Source organism: Schistocerca serialis, chromosome 9 (assembly GCF_023864345.2).
Source record: "Schistocerca serialis cubense isolate TAMUIC-IGC-003099 chromosome 9, iqSchSeri2.2, whole genome shotgun sequence".
NCBI lineage: Eukaryota > Metazoa > Arthropoda > Insecta > Orthoptera > Acrididae > Schistocerca > Schistocerca serialis.
In genome coordinates this window covers 141,485,270-141,503,472 of record NC_064646.1, presented here as the reverse complement: position 1 = coordinate 141,503,472, position 18,203 = coordinate 141,485,270, and the positions used below count along the sequence as shown (strand labels likewise).

The 18,203-nt window shown below is 43.5% G+C and overlaps 1 protein-coding gene across 1 annotated transcript in view; it reads left to right on the top strand.

The window, feature by feature from the left end:
- The window catches only part of LOC126418599 (probable G-protein coupled receptor Mth-like 1), a 121,824-nt gene that overhangs the window by 20,627 nt on the left and 82,994 nt on the right, over positions 1-18,203 (top strand). Inside the window, exon 2 of the mRNA XM_050085432.1 lies at positions 14,121-14,199. Within this exon, the coding sequence (XP_049941389.1) occupies positions 14,171-14,199 (29 nt within the window). The 5' untranslated portion in view covers positions 14,121-14,170. The remainder of the gene's footprint in view (positions 1-14,120; positions 14,200-18,203) is intronic.

Sequence of the window (18,203 nt, the reverse complement as noted above, 5' to 3'; positions counted from 1 at the left end):
CAGAGTGGCCAGGTATTTGGTGGCCAGCCACAAGTACACGAATCGCCAGAGACTCCATTCCATACGTATTGCTGGTTCTCCGTCGCGTCCCCAGAGCCATATACCTGATACAGATGAACACCGTGTGGAATGTGGGTCCCTCGTGGAGATGTGGAGGTTGATAAGACGTATGTTGGCCCTCATTCAGCAAATGATCCCTACAGCAGTAACTTCGACATCCCTTCTTATCCCAAATATGACATTTTATACACATACTAAGATGAATGCAGTGATATGGATGAAGGGCCTGACCACATTGTATCTTTACCGTGATGATGACAAACACTTTCCCAATTTTCGGACCTCATTATTGGAACGATTCACTCTTTTACGACACCACCCGCGCTACTGCCAGTACTTCGCTAATTATCCGGTTAGTGTCATCTTTGACCCTCCCCACACTTGGGGTGTGCCGGGTATAAGAAGTTAGCCTCATGTCCATGTTAAATTTACGGAACGGACTGGAGCAAGTGGGAGAATCATATGAACCCTTTCTTCGTGAAGACGTGCCCAGCCCGAATGACGAGTTATGATTCATGGACGTTCTGATTGATGCTAGCGGTGGGTGCCGAGTCTAATGTTGCTGCTACCAGAACGCGGCGTTTACGTTCTGTTTATGCTTCAGTATTTTTTGTTCGTAGTTACCTTCTTTACCCCTCGAAGGGCAGCTTTTTAAGAATAAAGATATTCTGTTTAACAAAAAAATAAAAAATTAAAATAAAAATTAAAAATGGTAAGGCGACTCCGCGCCATAAGCGGGAAATCGAGTTCTAGTACCTGGTATTTTTTTAAATTAAAAAAGCAACAAAAAATGGTTAGTCAACCACTTGCGATAAGCGGAAAATGCAGGTTAGAGTCCCGGTCCGGCACAAATTTTCATCGTTATCATTCCATTCTACAGCTGATGTCTTTCCAAATTTGCAGTTGTTTATATGATTAGGTTGGAGGGAACGGAAACTGTCTCTTAGGAAGGTTTCAACCGAATCTCGTCACCTGTCCGCGTGCTGCTGTCTTGAGGATCTATGAAAAGTGGTTGAAGAATGGCGAAACCACGATTAAGCGACAGGTGCTGGCCGTCCACGTCCACCATAGAACGTGAATGTAAGAGACTTCTATCTTTAAGCTTAGAGATAGAAGACGTAACGTAAATTTAAAATTTACCGAAAAGATTCCTTCACTGACACTTCCATCCGGCTTCCTCCCAACATCCTATAACCTACAAACAATCCACAGTCTTCTTTCTATCCCTATGTCCCTAGAAGACTTTGATCAGGAACTTAATACAATAAAAATAATACCCATAAATAAAGAATTTGACTGCAACACCACCATTAATAAAATTTTAGGCAAAAAGATGAAGAAGCTAGCCAGGTCTCTACTGTTCCAAATGAAAAACACAGACAAACAGGAAAAGAAATGGTCCAGATTACCTTTTATAGAGAAAACATCAAATAGCATAAGTAACATCTTGAAGGCAAAGGGCTTCTCTGCGGTTTTTTATGTCCTTCAGACGATAGGTAGTTTCTTGTTCAATGCAAAAGTCAAACAACCAGCTATCACAAAAAGTAGGGTTTATAAAATCACATACCATGAGTGTCAGTCTTGCTACATTGGACAGACAGGGAGGTCAATCTGTACCAGACTTAAGGAACACCATAGAAGCTGGAGATTGAAGAAGCCTGATTCAGCCTTTGCAGCACATTGCCTGAACAAAAACCACAAATACGCAATAGATGTACACGTTCCACACACAGAGGAAAAGGAGGCCAAACTGAACCAATTAGAAATTTTAGTAATTAAAAAGTAATGTGTATATCCCCTAACCTGTTATTAAACGAGCAAACACAATGCAATTATTCACCTCTTTTAGATGAGATTACAACCCCAGGATAGAAGCCAAACTTTGGCTCCAGTCCAGTAGTTAAAAAGCTCTTGGCTGATGCATAGCTTTAGTCCACTCATTGCATTGCAATGGGTGAATGCTTAATAATGTATGTAATTTGTTAAAAATGGTCTTTGACGTAATTGTACATTAAGCTATGGATCAATACGTTAAGAAGTTGAGATGATTATCTTTGCCTTGTCATCATGTTTATTTGTGCATTATCATCTTTGGGAATCAGTAATGTACTTGAAAATGGGCTTATAACTTGAAACCTAGGTTTCCCAATAACATTAATAATAAACTGTGAAACAAGGCTAGAAACAGTGTTTCTTTAGTTAAAATAGAAGCTAGCTGAGCTACTGTTCTTATCTAGGTGGTGTATCTCTATCTGTTTGTAACCGTTTCAAATGGGCAGCATAACACGAAGAAAAGAGCTCTCCAACCTCAGTTTTCATCCCGTAATACTGACTATTCGTAGCGCCCCAGGGTATGATTCTCGATTACAACATGATTTTGGGCAGAGTTTAAAAAAACTGTAATCATTAGGGGAATACCGGCGATTTTTTGTAGTATCCACCCGTCGCTACTTCTCTAGAAAAGCAGCTAACAGTATACGGGTCACGTTTTTCTTTGTTTACCTGTTTTTCGATATTTTTATTCTAGGTACAGTATCTTGAAACGTATAACGCAAGAGTCTGAGGGAGTGTTAGAATTTTTCAGTCTCTGTGCGATGTCTGCGTTTATTACTGGAAATAACAGCAAGAAAAACCGAAAATCGCTTCTTTCACGAACCGGTTATTTTGAGCGGTTTTAGTAGCCAGGTTAAAATGGAGATGAAAAAAAAAACCAGTATAACAAAGACCAGTTGTTTCAGTGATAACCGGCATCCCTACTTCGAATATAATATTCTTAATAATCCACATTACTTTAGACTACTGTGACAGAAAGTACGATAGCAAGAAGTCACGCTTAGTGAAGGAAGATGCTCTCCTATACAGAAGACAGTCCCTGATGTCATACATATAATGCACAATAGCTTCATTCTTAGCCACGGTTCCATGTGACGTATTCAGTCACAACTGGTTTCGGCATCTTTATCATCTTCATCTACATCTACATCTACATGGATACTCTGCAAATCACATTTAAGTGCCTGGCAGAGGGTTCATCGAACCACCTTTACAATTCTCTATTATTCTAATCTCGTATAGCGCGCGGAAAGGACGAGCACCTGTATCTTTCCGTACGAGCTCTGATATCCCTTATTTTATCGTGGTGATCGTTCCTCCCTATGTACGTCGGTGTCAACAAAATATTTTCGCATTCGGAGGAGAAAATTGGTGATTGGAATTTCGTGAGAAGATTCCGTCGCAACGAAATACGGCTTTGTTTTAACGATTTCCAACCTAATTCCTGTATCATTTCTGTGACGCTCTCTCCCATATTTCGCGATAATACGAAACGTGCTACCTTTCTTTGGACTTTTTCGATGTACACCGTCAGTCCTATCTGGTAAGGATCCCACACCGCGCAGCAGTATTCTAAAAGAAGACGGACAAGCGTTGTGTAGGCATTCTCCTTAGTAGGTCTTTTACATTTTCTAAGTGTCCTGCCAATAAAACGCAGTCTTTGGTTAGCCTTCCCCACAACATTTTCTATGTGTTCCTTCCAATTTAAGTTGTTCGTAATAGTATTACGTAGGTACTTAGTTGAATTTACGGCTTTGTGGTTAGACTTATCGTGTAACCGAAGTTTAACGAGTTCCTTTCAGCACTCGTGTGACTGACCTCATCCAGACAGGCATACTCTCTATAAATCTGCTCAGGGCCGTCGTCTTGCACTTGCAACTACGAAGTGTCATTGTAGCTGCAGCATCTCAAGGTGATTAAAATATCAAAACTGATCATGTGTGATTGAATGAGAGTAAAGGTACTATGAATCAACTGATAATCGCTGTAGCTTTACCATCCAATGGCAATATACATAAACCAAATGAAGGGAGTTAGATATTTTTTGTCAAAAAAACAAAGATCTTATAAATGCAACAGGCAGTCCTAATCGGACGAGGAATGACACAATAGTATACGTAGGTTTAACTTCGTTTAAGCCAGCTTATACTTAGGACGTGATCTTTCTCGGCATTGTAACTCGAACTTAGTTAAGAGAAGAGCGTCAGATTTTAAACTTTATGAGTATTCCCTCTTTTACAGCAGTTTCTTAGCAAAGTGCAATGTGCAATGTGACTCTAGTAGCTGGATGTGAAAAAGACGTAATTAAATGGTTTGTGAACGTTCATGTTGAGGCTGAAGCTCTCTCTCTTGTGTTAGTGTTCGTCTACGAGTGTGTTTCTCGATATCTTTCGCCTTCTTATCGTATTTTCTGAACAGTTACAGGATGAAAATTTGAAAGTGCTGTTTTTCACCGTTCAGTGAACGGCGAAATCAGAAAAATGACAAGCTAGGAAAAATGCCAAGCTTGGTAAGAGAAATAGCTGTAACGCTAAATACAGAAAACCACGAAAGCAACAACATGTGTTCATGAGAAATAAAGTTAAAAAATACTGATGATGCTGTAACTTCAGAAGCGAAAATTGTGTTTGTTCAATGAGAAATCTATCTAAAAAGAAACTGGTTTGTGAACACCTTCAAACACGAAACACGTCTGTATTTAAAGAAAGTTTTTGACAATGCTGACTGGAATACACTCACTGAAATGCAGAAGGTTGCAGGATTTAAATACAGGGAGCAAGAGGTTATCTACAACTTTTACAGAAACCAGGCTGTAGTCATAAAAACAGAGAGACATGAAGGTTTGGCAATAGACGAGAAGCGAGTGAGATAGGGTTGTTACCTATCTTCCACGTTATTCAATCTATACACTGAGCAAGAAGTAAATGAAATTAAATGAAAGGGAAATAAAGTTCACGAAAATTAAATTAAATTTTTCAGCTTCGCTGATGACACTGAAATGCCGGCAGAAATGGCTTGGGACTAGGAAGAACAATTGAAAGGAATGAACAGTGTCTCAAGAAAGAGTTAAAACATGAGTACCATCGAAAGTAAAACGATAATGTAAAGTAGTAGAATTAAATCAGAGAGGCTAAATATTAATAAAGTTAGTAGATGAGTTTTGCTGTTTGGATAGAAAGATAACTGACAATGGCCAAACTTGAGAGGATATCAAATGCGGACTAGGAACAGTACGAAAAGATTTTCTGTAAAAGAGAACTTTCTTAACATTGAATATATACACATCAAAAATTGCATCACCCCAGTTCCCAGAACTCCTGAAGAAGGCGTTGACTGTGGATACTGTATCACAGACACAGTCGCTTTGGCTGTTCAGAGATGTCACTAAACCCGCCCAAAGATGCAAACAACCATGCATGAGCAGCGCCTACGAGACGTCCGACAGCTGATCAGTTCCAGTCATTCCACTAGGAAGGAGGTACAAGGCTCGTGTTCAACCACGCCTAGACGGTCCATACCGCGGTTCGATGGCATCCACATTGTTACTTTGTGCCAGGAAGGGCACTCAACAAGAAAAGTGTCTAGGCGTCACGAGTGAAGCAAAGCGATGTTGTTCGGACATGGAAGAGACACAGAGAGACAGGAACTGTCGATGACATGCCTCGCTCAGGCCACATAAGGGCTATTACTGCAGTGGATGACCGCTACCTATGGATTATGGCTCGGAGGGACGCTGACAGCAACGTCACCATGTTGAATAACGCTTTTCGTGCAGCCACAGGACGTCGTATTACGACTCAAACTGTGCGCAATAGGCTGCATGATTCACAACTTCACTCCCGACGTCCATGGCGAGGTCCATTTTTGCAACCACGACACCATGCAGAGTGGTACAGATGGGCCCAGCAACTTGCCGAATGGACCGCTCAGGATTGGCGTCACGTTTTCTTCACCGATGAGTGTCGCATATGCCTTCAACCAGACAATCGTCTGAGACGTGTTTGGTGGCAACCCGGTCAGGCTGAATGCCTTAGACACACTGTCCAGCGACTGCAGCGAGGTGGAATTACCCCGCTGTTTTGGGGTGGCATTATGTGGGGCCGACGTACGCCGCTTGTGGTTATGGAAAGCGCGGAAACGGCTGTACGATACGTGATTTCCATCCTCCGACCAATAGTGCAACCATTTCGGAAGCATATTGGCGAGGCATTCGTCTTCATGGACGACTTTTCGCGCCCCCATGGTGCGCCTCTTGTGAATGACTTCCTTCAGGATAACGACATCGTTCGACCAGAGTGGCCAGCATGTTCTCCACACATGAACCCTATCGGTCATGCCTGGGATAGATAGTTAAGGGCTGTTTATGGAAGACGTGACGCAGCTCAAGTGGGACAATCTGGAGCAACAGTGCCTTGATTAACTTGTGGATAATATGCCACGACAGATACAGGCATGCATCAATGCAAGAGGATGTCCTACTCGGTATTAGAGGTACCAGTGTGTACAGCACTCTGGACCATCACCTCTGTAGGTCTCGCTGTATGGTGGTACAACATGCAATGTGTGGTTTTCATGAGCAATAAAAAGGGCAGAAATGATGTTTATGTTTATCTCTATTCCAATTATTTTGCAAGTACAGTCCGCGCACCTGTCTTGAGGCAGCCGCTCATTGGTATCTTGTGTTCAGTGCGATGCGGGCAGTTGTCGGATGCGTTTGTTAAGTCGGACATTGTCACATTCTAACTGAAGAGATAGATGTGATCATGCTTGTGCCGATTGGGAAATTTGCCGACTGTGAGGTGCCAAGATATTATTTGTTTTCTCCAAGCGGAAAATGTTAGATGGTTCAAATGGCTCTGAGCACTATGGGACAGCTGTGGTCATCACTCCCCTAGAACTTAGAACTACTTAAATCTAACTAACCTAAGGACATCACACACATCTATGCCCGAGGCAGGATTCTAACCTGCGACCGTAGCGGTCGCGCGGTTCCAGACTGTAGCGCCTAGAACCGCTCGGCCACTTCAACCGGCGAAAATGTTAGACTCTGTGACGTTCGCCGCAGACTTGTTAATGATTGCAGCCGGTCTTCGAAAGTGATGCATAATATTTAAGAATGGGAGAACGGACGTTCATGACAAAGAGAGATCAGGACGACCCTCCGTCATCACAGATGCTCTGAAACAAAAGATTGACCGTATCATCCGAGATAATCGACATCCACGATTAGCGACGTGCATGAACAAAGCCAGGAAGTTTTTTTTTTTTTATCTTATGGGACTTAACTGCTAAGATCATCAGTCCCTAAGCTTACACACTACTTAATCTAAATTATCCTAACGACAAACACACACACCCATCCCCGAGGGAGGACGCGAACCTCCGCCGGGACCAGCCGCACAGCCCATCAATGCAGTGCCAGGTAGTATATCGTTTAATGGTGCATGGATCTTTCAGTCAGTACTCAGGGTACCACAGAATCTGTGCACGGTGAGTACCATGCATACTCGGGGATGACCGGAAAGCTGCGGCAGTGGGTGCTGCATTAACGTTCTTGAAGCTTTACGAAAAGGAAGGCAATACGTTTATTTACCAGATGGTTACAGGAGATGAAGCATGGGCTTATCATAACACCCCCACAATGAAGCGACGGTCTATGGAGTGGCGTCATCCTCGGTCGCCACAAAGCCACGCAAGTTCAAATAAGCTAGATATAACCAGAAAGTGATGGTTTTTGTATTCTGCGATTGTGAAGACGTCTCTCTCGTCCATTTCATGCCAGGCAACACAACGATCAATAGCGACACATGCAGTGCTATCCTTGAACGTTTTAGCCAGGCGATGCAGAACTGCCAAAGAGGCAAGCTCTCGCGTGGAATTATTGTTGCTCAACAATACACGTTCGCAAACTGCCTAGCAGACACACGCCTCGCCGCATGAGAAATTCCGGTGGGACATCTTCGTGCATTCTCCTTGCACTCCGGACCTGGCACCGTTGGGCTGTTTCCTGTTTCCAAAACTGAATGAGCAGCTTGCTGGTATACGCTTCACAAATGACCTGAAGGATGCTGTCGTGACTTAATTCGATAGCAAGGCAGCCACACGGTATACACAAACTCGTAACAAGGTACAACGTATGTCTCAATGTAAAAGGGGGACTACGCGGAAAAGTAGTCAAAGTATATGTCAAAACGTGTATATTGAGTTTCTGTAGTATTATTAAAGAACATCTTGCTTTGGAGAAATGTTCTTTATTTTCTGGATGGCTCTCGTAACTGTAGGTGTCAGGAGGTCCTTCCTGGAGATATTTGCTGGAGTGTATCCTCGTGTGGAAGTGGACGACAAGCAGTTCAACAAGAGCGGAGTGGAAGCTTTTAAAATGTGGTGCTACAGAAGAATGCTGAAGATTAAATGGGTATCTCGTACTACTAATGATTAGCTGCTGGACAGAATTGGGGAGGAAAGAAATTTGTGATACCGTTTCCTAATGGAGGGAGCTGTGTATGGGAGAGGGGGAGGGGAATTATAGGAGGAGATGAAGGTTTGACAACAGTAAGCAGGTGCAGGTGGCTATAGAGATGCTGGGGCTTGCACAGGAAGAGTAGCGTGCACAGCTGCATAGAACCAGTCTTCGGATTGAAGACAATATCATTCCTGGTTCCATAACAGCATGTCTGATGATTAATTTAGAAATCAGAGTAATTCTGCCTCTGGATATTTAGATATCCTAAGGAAGTTATCATAAATGGGTAACATAAAACAGCAGGTAATTTTTGAACAAGGTCCGAAAGTCATTCCCACAATAGTGGCCGGGCGTTTCCGTGGTGAAGAAAAGAAGAACTTTAACAATAGTAGACTACAAAATTAATTAAGGACGCTGGATCGGAAATGCCAATGTCAAATGTTACATCTACATCTATGTCTACATCATACTCCGCAAGCCACCTAATAGTGTATGGCGTAGGGCACTTTCGATACCTCTATCTGATCCCTCCAACCCTGTTCCACTCGCGAATAGTGCGTGGGAAGAATGATTGTCAGTAAACCTCTGTATGGCTCTAACATCTAGAATTTTCTCCTCGTGGTCAGTACGCGAGATGTATGTGGCGGGAAGCAATATGTTTTCCGACTCCTCCTGAAAACTGCTGTCCCGAAATTTCAATAGTAAATCTCTCCGTGACGCACAACGCCTCTCTTGTAACGTCTGCCAGTGCAGTTTGTTTAGCATCTCCGTAACGCTCTCTCGCCAGCCAAACGATCCCATGACGATCTTCGTTCGATCTTCTCTATCTCCTCTATGAGTCCTGCCTGAAAGGAATCCCAGACAGATGGATAATACTCAAGAATCGGGTGAATAAGCTCCTTATAAGTCACATCTTTCGTGGTTGAGTTACACTTTCGTAACATTCTTCCGATGAATCTGACTCTGGTACCTGCTTTTCCCACTATCTGTTTTATGTAGTCATTCCACTTAAGATCGCTCTGGATGCACTACTGGCCATTAAAATTGCTACACCACGAAGAAATGCAAATGATAAACGCGTATTCGTTGGACAAATATATTATACTGGAACTGACATTTGATTACATTTACACGCAATTTGGGTGCACAGATCCTGAGAAATCAGTACCTAGAACTACCACGGCCTTGATACGCCTGGGCATTGAGTCAAACAGTACTTGGATGGCGTGTACAGGTACAGCTGCCCATGTAGCTTCAACGCCATACCACAGTTCAGCAAGAATAGTGACTGGCGTATTGTGACGAGCCAGTTGCTTGGACACCACTGACCAGACATTTTCAATTGGTGAGAGATCTGGGGAATGTGCTGGCCAGGGCAGCAGTCGAACATTTTCTGTATTCGGAAAGGCCCGTACAGGACCCGCAACATGCGGTCGTGGATTATCCTGCTGAAATGTAGGGTTTCGCAGGGATCGAATGAAGGGTAGAGCCACGGGTCGTAACACATCTGAAATGTAACGTCCACTGCTCAAAGTACCGTCAATGCGAACAAGAGGTGACCGAGAGGTGTAGCCAGTGGCACTCCATACCATCACGCCAGGTGATACGCCAGTATGGCGATGACGAATACACGCTTTCAATGTGCGTTCACCGCGACCTCGCCAAGCACGGATGCGACCATCATGATGCTTTGAACAGAACATTGATTCATCCGAAAAAATGACGTTTTGCCGTTCGTGCGTGCACCCAGGTTCGTCGTTGAGCACACCATCGCAGGAGCTCCTGTCTGTGATGCAGCGTCAAGGGTAACAGCAGCCATGGTCTCCGAGCTGATAGTCCATGCTGCTGCAGACGTGGAACTGTTAGTGCAGATGGTTGTTGTCTTGCGAACGTCCCCATCTGTTGACTCAGAGATCGAGACGTTGCTGCACGATCCGTTACAGCCATGCTAGTGTTACGAGGCCGTTGGGATCCAGCACGGCCTTCCGTATTACCCTCCTGAGCCCACCGATTTCATATTCTGCATTTCACAGTCATTGGATCTCGACCAACGCGAGCAGCAATGTCATGATACGATAAACCGCAATCGTGACAGGCTACAATCCGACCTTTACAAAGTCGGAAACGTGATGGTACGCATTTCTCCTCCTTACACGAGGCATCACAATAACGTTTCACCAGGCAACGCCGGTCACCTACTATTTGTGTATGAGAAATCGGTTGGAAACTTTACTCATGTGAGCACGTTGTAGGTGTCGACACCGGCGCCAACCTCGTGTGAATGCTCTGAAAAGCTAATCATTTGCATGTCACAGCATCTTCTTCCTGTAGGTTAATTTCGCGTCTGTAGCACGTCATCTTCGTGGTGTAGCAATTTTAATGGCCAGTAGTGTATTTTACTGTCTCCAACTGTTTGTCATCAATAGTGTAACTGTACAGAAGTTGATTTCATTTCCTAGGTATGCGCAAAACGTTAAATTTATTTATTTTCAGGGTCAACTGCCAGAGTGTGCACCATTTATCAATTCTCTGCAGGTCGTTCTGCAAATTCTTACTATCTTATGGCGTTGCTACTTTGGTATAGACTACTGCATCATTTGCGAATAGCCTTAAAGGTCATCCGACGCTTTCTACTAGTTCGTTTATATATATTGTAAACAGCAACGGTCCTATCACACTTCCCTGTGGTACTACGGATATTACCTTTTCATTTCTAATTTCTCTGATTTCGATAAATAAAGGAAAAATACACGAGAATAATGATTAAATTTACACATGGCGGAAAAGGTGATCCTATGCGATAAGCCCTATTACTTGGAAAAAACATGGAATTCTTCATTTCCTGCTGACGTAGGGCGAGTAGTGTTGACTGTCGCGCTACTGCGATCTTGGCACCTGCCCAGAGCAGCATACAGTGCATCAATAAATTGGGCAACGTGAGAAGCACACGACAGTGTTCGTCGCCTTGCCTGAAGATGCATGACAGACCAGTTTAAATAACTCTCTGGAACGTGAATCATAACCGCCTGTGATATTCAAACATCGTCGACTATAAGCTGCTTGATCAAAAGCATCCGGACACCTATTAGTGGACAATAATATGGGTTGTGTCCCCCCTTCGCCTTTACGACTGCTTGAACTCTGTTGGGGACGCTTTCATTGAGTGCATTTTCAATTTGTCGTCGCGTAATGAATAGTCCATTAAATTTCGGGCATGCAGCCGCGCAAATAAAATTTTCTCCACTGATATTTCAGCCGCGTATCGTCCGGTCATCCTCAGAGTGAGTCACAAGACTGACGACAAGATGCCAAGCGCGGCCTTATATGCTCCACCGTAGCAGTACTGCGCGTGCGGGTCGCAGATGCTGGTCGGCGGCAAAGAAATACGCTTTTACACATGCGATGCCTGTGGCGAAGGCATACAGACATTCTATTCGCTTATCGATGTTTGATCGGCGGCGGTGACACCGTGACGACTTCTCTGCAGTTTAATTACCCCAAGAGCTGGATTCCATGCTTTGTCCAAATTAAAACCATTATCTCTATTTATAAATTATTAGCTAATCTAATCTCTATAGCTTCCCTGAAAACAGATTCCCAAAAGGAAGAGATTTATGTTAAAATCATCACATCCCTGTAATTCATGGAATGCCCTGTATCAATGCAGTGTTCGGCCACAGCTGACTTGTCTGGCTGTAATAAGCGTGTGTATCTTCGATGCTCCACACATCACTCATGAACAGTGCGTGTTGTTCGACCTGTATACGACTTCTCACAATTTCGGCAAGGAATCTGATTCCCACCCGCTTTGCAAAGCTATAAATCGTCCTTCACAGAACCGAATAAAGATGCAACCTCCGTGGGGGGGGGCGGGGGGGGGGGCGGGGGGTATATCACCTAACACAGTGTTTCTCAACAATATGGCCTATCTTCGAGGAAAGAGCACCCACATGGGGCAAAAACGCACTAGCTATGAAGGAATTACCATCTTCTTTCCCATCACATACCAGCAATCTAGGTTTTGCATTGAAAGCTGTACGAGTTTGTTGCGGAGAAAATCCATTCGATTTAAAAATGCTCTTGAGGTATGTGAGCTCTTCTTGCAAATTATCTTTATCGGATACACAGTGCGCCCTATGCACTAAGGTGTTAAGGACACCTATGGTCTGTGAAGGATGATGGCAGCTACTGGCATGGAGATATAGATCTGTGTGTGTTGGTTTCCGATATACGGCATGACCTAATGTGCCATCAACTTTTGGATGTCTCATCACCAACAGTCGACCTGGGCAGATGAAGAGAGGTTTAAATGTTCCTGTTGGATGTGTTACTCCGGTAACATCCAGTGACTAGTCCAAGTTTGAAGTCAGCCCTCCTGACGGACCCACTTTGGTGATACTGCTTCTGTTTTACACTGGCGGTTTCTACCTCTCGTGAAATCTAGTAGTCCATTCAACATTACACAGTAGTGTCCGGATGCTTTCGAGCCGATAGTCCACACGTTAAGGGATCTTTGAGATCCAGGAGAATACACTACGTCATGGGAACATGACGCTGGCTAAACTACGGTGGGAAAATTTGGTAAGAAGAGGCATACATTATAAGCCAATACAAGGTCTCTTAATGTTGTTGTGTGTGCTGTTGGTGCAAATGATTCCTGCCGCCGGAATGACGACACTGCACGAGAAGCGGTTGTTGGCAGATTAGAAGCCGTTCGCAAATAAAATGGCTGGCAATTTACTATTGGCGACAGCGTCGTTTCACCCCTTTGGAAACGTTTTCAGGAGGGGGAAAACATTCATCTGCATTTTGAGCAGGGCCAACCAGTCGCTACAACTGTAAGTTTCCCTTCTGTTTTCTTCCTGGATTGCTTCTTGCACACGAGAGCAACAATATACATGTCTGCTAACACTGCTAAATTCTTGCTAAATAATGTACTACCACAGCTGCGGTGCCCAGAATACGGAGTCGTTTGTAAGACTGGTTGACCACATGTACCTCCCAGAATTACCATTGCTAATTTACTTGGTCTTACGGTCGAACTGCACACCGCTTCATTTATGTCCTGCAGGTGTGATAACTATACTAGAAACATGTTTCACAAGCGATCATATGCTCAAAACCATCACAAGACAAGCACATTTCCAGACCACATAATAAATATATTAATGTCATCCAGGATTGTCAACGACAGCGGGCAGCGCCTAAAATATGTATAAATTATAATGCATTTGTTTATTCATTTATTGAAGTAAAACCAATTAATCATGGCTTTACAACAATTCAAACAATAATCCAATGTGGTGCACCACCTAAACTTACGGAACATTACAAGTGCAGGTAACGTTGCGTATAGATGAACAAGTGCTAACAGATTGTATACATGTGCCTAGCCGGTTTCTTGAAATGTATTTCACTCTCTCTCTCCCTCTCTCTCTCTCTCTCTCTCTCTCTCTCTCTGTGTGTGTGTGTGTGTGTGTGTGTGTGTGTGTGTTTGTGTGCGCACAGATCAAAGCTTAAAGTTCAAGGACGTAGTATTCGGTATGTCAGGACCAAAAGATAGCATTTGTTTTTATGAGCAACTGGTAGCTGGTTGAGGGCAGTTAGCATACAGAAGACTGCATGAATCTCTTGCACTTATAAAAATTCACCGAGAAAATATTCTGTAGCAGTTTCCACCTGATCTTTGTCATTCTTGTCACTACGATTTACTTTAGCGTGCCACCAAGACGAAATCTTAACTTCTTATGATCGTCTGTTGCAGCGTTCGTCGTACAGTTCACGTTCCTGGCAGCCTTCTTCTGGCTGAACGTCATGTGTATCGACATGTCCTGCACCTTCACGTGAGTAACTTTACCTCCAGTCTCCAACACTCAGAACTTTTAGAAAATTTGGTTGAGTTTCGTTTACTACACTATAATCTTGCTGTGAAGGAAACAGTAATGGTACTACTCTTAATTAAGCTTAACGAGTGAAATGAAACTTACCGTATGTGTCTAACTGCCTTCCACCTATGAAAATAATTATAGTGGTATGAAATGTCTTCTAGTGGGCGATTGTACACATAAAGCTTAGTACCCTTGGTTTTATTTCTCTCTCTCTCTCTCTCTCTCTCTCTCTCTGTTCTACCGCCTGGGCACAGAGGATGTGTGTGGAGCAGGTCTTCTAGGTACCAGGGGTCAATTTTATCACCTAATTGTGTACAGCATCTACCATTATCGGGATGATCACTGATTTTTCTGTACTTAGCTAATGTTTTAACAGTTACAATACGAATTTTCTTTCTCGATACTGACAAAGAACTTGTTTTTAAATTTTCTCTTTTGCCCTAATAAGCAAGAGAGGTTGCTTGGTATCCTGAGGCACCGTACAGCTTGGTTCTTCTCAGCCAGATCGCAAATAAATGAGAATGGAATAAAGGCTACCTACTTCGAAATGTTTGGGTAGGTATGGGAATGGACTTCCATTTGAGTCATTTTCCTTGGTCGGAACCATGAGCTCGAATCCACATTTAATGTGTACCAGTGACAACACGGACCTAGCCAAAAATATGAAAATATGTAACTGTTTGGCTCTGTAACCCATCGTGCTTTTCAGCTCCTCATTACTTGCTCTGATGCACAAGGCAGGCTGTTCGAGAGACGGATTCATTGCAGAGTTCTAAACTGCTCATCTAGACAGACTACATGAGAACTGGTGTCGGGTCCAGGGGTTCCCCAGTGGGAATTTATGGGAGAAAATTTCCAATTCTGTCGTTTGCCTTACAACCAAGAAAAACCTGCCGAACACCTCGGTCTGAATGAGTGGACTGGAAATATTGTTAATTTATGTCTCGGACAGTACGTCCTAGACAAAAATGTGGAGGTATAATGTGTTTCTGTAAGTATGTAATTGTTGAATGGTTCGAGATGTGAATAGTATCTGACAACGTGGTTTGCTTGAGCTCCTGCTTTCTTCTCACTGCCTGAACGTCGTCGCTGACGGACGAAACCGGTAATTTCCTGTTGAAATTGTGTGTAATTGCGCCTGACAGTAAAACATTCTGAAACTCGATTTCAACAATCACTGGCGACTCCACCAAGACCGAAATGTAGTTCTTTCCAAACACAACAAGTGACTGGCTGCACACCACAAATGCCCCCTAATCCATCATCGTATTCTCATTAACCCTTCACGAGACAGTGACACAGGTTATGTTGTGCCGTCTTCCTATAATATCGGGCCTCTAGATTTATCAAGTCGGATTTCGAGAGCCAATGTCGCGTTTTTCCAGAACTTCCTATTCAACACCCTGAATATTTCCGGTATACTCCAGTGTCGGTTACGCTGCCCTGTTAAGATCCTACCTGCACTTTTCTGAATTCGTTCTATGTCTTCTGGTACGCATACTTGATGAGGACTCAAAAAATTTGAAAAATTCCCCTGTATTGGCCACAGCAGCTTTCCTGTGCCGTTACCTGTATGAGTGCAACACACTTTATCAAAATCCTCCTAACATACCTGTCATGTTCCTTCAATAGACTAATTTTATTTCATATCGCTCTCGAACATTTGAACGATATTACGGACTCCGAAATTGACCTGCCCACTAGCCTTGGAATTAGATGGGATGTAGCTCTCTCTCTCTCTTTCTCTCTCTCTCTCTCTCTCTGTTTTATGAGCATTATCATGGTTTGATAGTGTTGAGACAGCAAGCAGCCACAAATTTATTTACATTTCCATTATTCAAAACGTACAGTTACCGGTTTCGAATCATTACGATTCATCTTAAGACGGTTTTGATGCTTTCATTAGAACATGTGGTGCGTTTTTTTACAGGTTAATTGTCCTAAAATATAAATAATACATAATTGTAAGCACGCCACACAGATGGTTGCGTTACAGACTTGCACAGGATGTGACTTACGTGAAATGTCGGTTTGGAGTGTTTGTGTTCATAGTTTTCGTCGAACAGGTGTGAATGCATTCCCACTGCATTCTTATCGTTGCACACGTAAATTTTTCTCACTGAACACTTTATATTTGTCACAGAAAAGATTTCTAACATGCACCCACATGTTTTGATACATACAAAGTGCTTACAAACATTTGAGTGTCAAAGATGCTACGATATATCGTAACATTATAAACATGTCCCATGTGTGGAAACAGATCATATATTCACTAATGCAACTGAAACGCCTTTTACGGTAGTTCAGAGGGACATTGATTTTGTGAGTTCTAGAGCGAATACTGTTAGATTAATTATGTTAGAAATTCGTCTTGTACGTGTTACGAACGTATTAATCTTTCCTCTTTGCTGACTTAAGTGATGATCTGAAAGTTTGAGCAGATATCGGTCGGTGTGTATCGGTTTTCTAAACACCCTGCGACCCATGTTTTCAGCATTTCTCGTACCCAGCACATCTAGAAAGTCTAGCTATTGGTCCTCTTCTGCCTCTACCTCCAGCTTTTTAATGTCGAAGTGGAGACTGTTAGGATGTCTTGGGAAAACACACAGCTGTTTCTCACCATGTCTAATGTGTCGTCGATATATATGCACCACCCTATAAGTTTACAAGGTCTAACACCTGCCTTTTGAAAAGATTTCGGGCTTGCAGCCGGTCGTCGTTAGCTTCCATCCACGACATTTCGACTGGACAACTGCCAGCCATCCTCAGGTGAGCCATCGAAGACTGACGAAGACTCGCGTGGATCTGCACGGAGATAACTTGTCCTCCGATGTGTGATGGAGTTCGCAGCAGTTATTGCTTTGCCTCCCATGCATGCCGATGTAATGCGTCTTCACACGTAGGTTGTCTTGTTGGGTGTCTCCTCAGCACAGTTCTGCAGTGCTAGCTATGCAGCGAGCTGGTGTAGCCAGCGGGTATTGACGAAGACGCCCTCCGTTCCGTAATATATAGCGTGCAGCGAGTATTCCGCGCATGCGTCAAAATCATATGGAAAGACGAACCACACCGCGCGCCAGCAGCGCCCCCGCTGGTGGAACTGCAGAACTCAGCTGTGTTCGGCGTTGTCAATTGCCGCGGCTATCGGAGTTCTCTGACGTCTTCCTCTGGAGCAGAAAGTGTCATCCACGTACCTCCAAAAAACAGTTGGTTTGAGGGCTGCTGATTTCGTAGTGCGGCCACATGGAGAATAAAAATTAATGGAGTTATTAGATCACCTCAACTCCATTCATGAGAACATTCGGTTTACCATGGAATTAGAGGAAAATGCACTACGGTCGCAGGTTCGAATCCAACCTCGGGCATGGATGTGTGTGATGTCCTTAGGTTAGTTAGGTTTAAGTAGTTCTAAGTTCTAGGGGACTGATGACCTCAGAAGTTAAGTCCCATAGTGCTCAGAGCCATTTGAACCATTTGAGAGGAAAATGGTTGCCTCCCTTTCTTGGATGTGCTAGTTAGACAGAAGAGTGATGGCTCTCTGGGGCATTCGGTTTATCGAAAGTCCACATATACTGATTTGTATTTCGATTCGTCCAGCTGCCATCACCCATCGCAAACAACGAGTGTACTTAAAAAACTTGTACACAGAGCTCAAGTAGCGTCAGATACAGATAGTTTGCCTGAAGAGCTTGCCCATCTCAAGAGGGTTTTCAAAGAGAATGGCTATTCTACCCGGCAAATTAGCAAGGCACTTGCAATTAAGCCAAAGAAACAGGGAGTGGAGAAAGAAGAGAGCGCGTCTGCTAAATCTTTAGCTTTTCTTCATTTTGTTGGCAACATTTCCTTCAAAATTGTAAGAATCCCCCACGGTTTCGGAGTGAAAGTAATTTTCCGTCCACCATCGAAGATTTCCGACCTGCTGGGATCAGTGAAAGACGATCAGGCATTGCGGAAGGCGC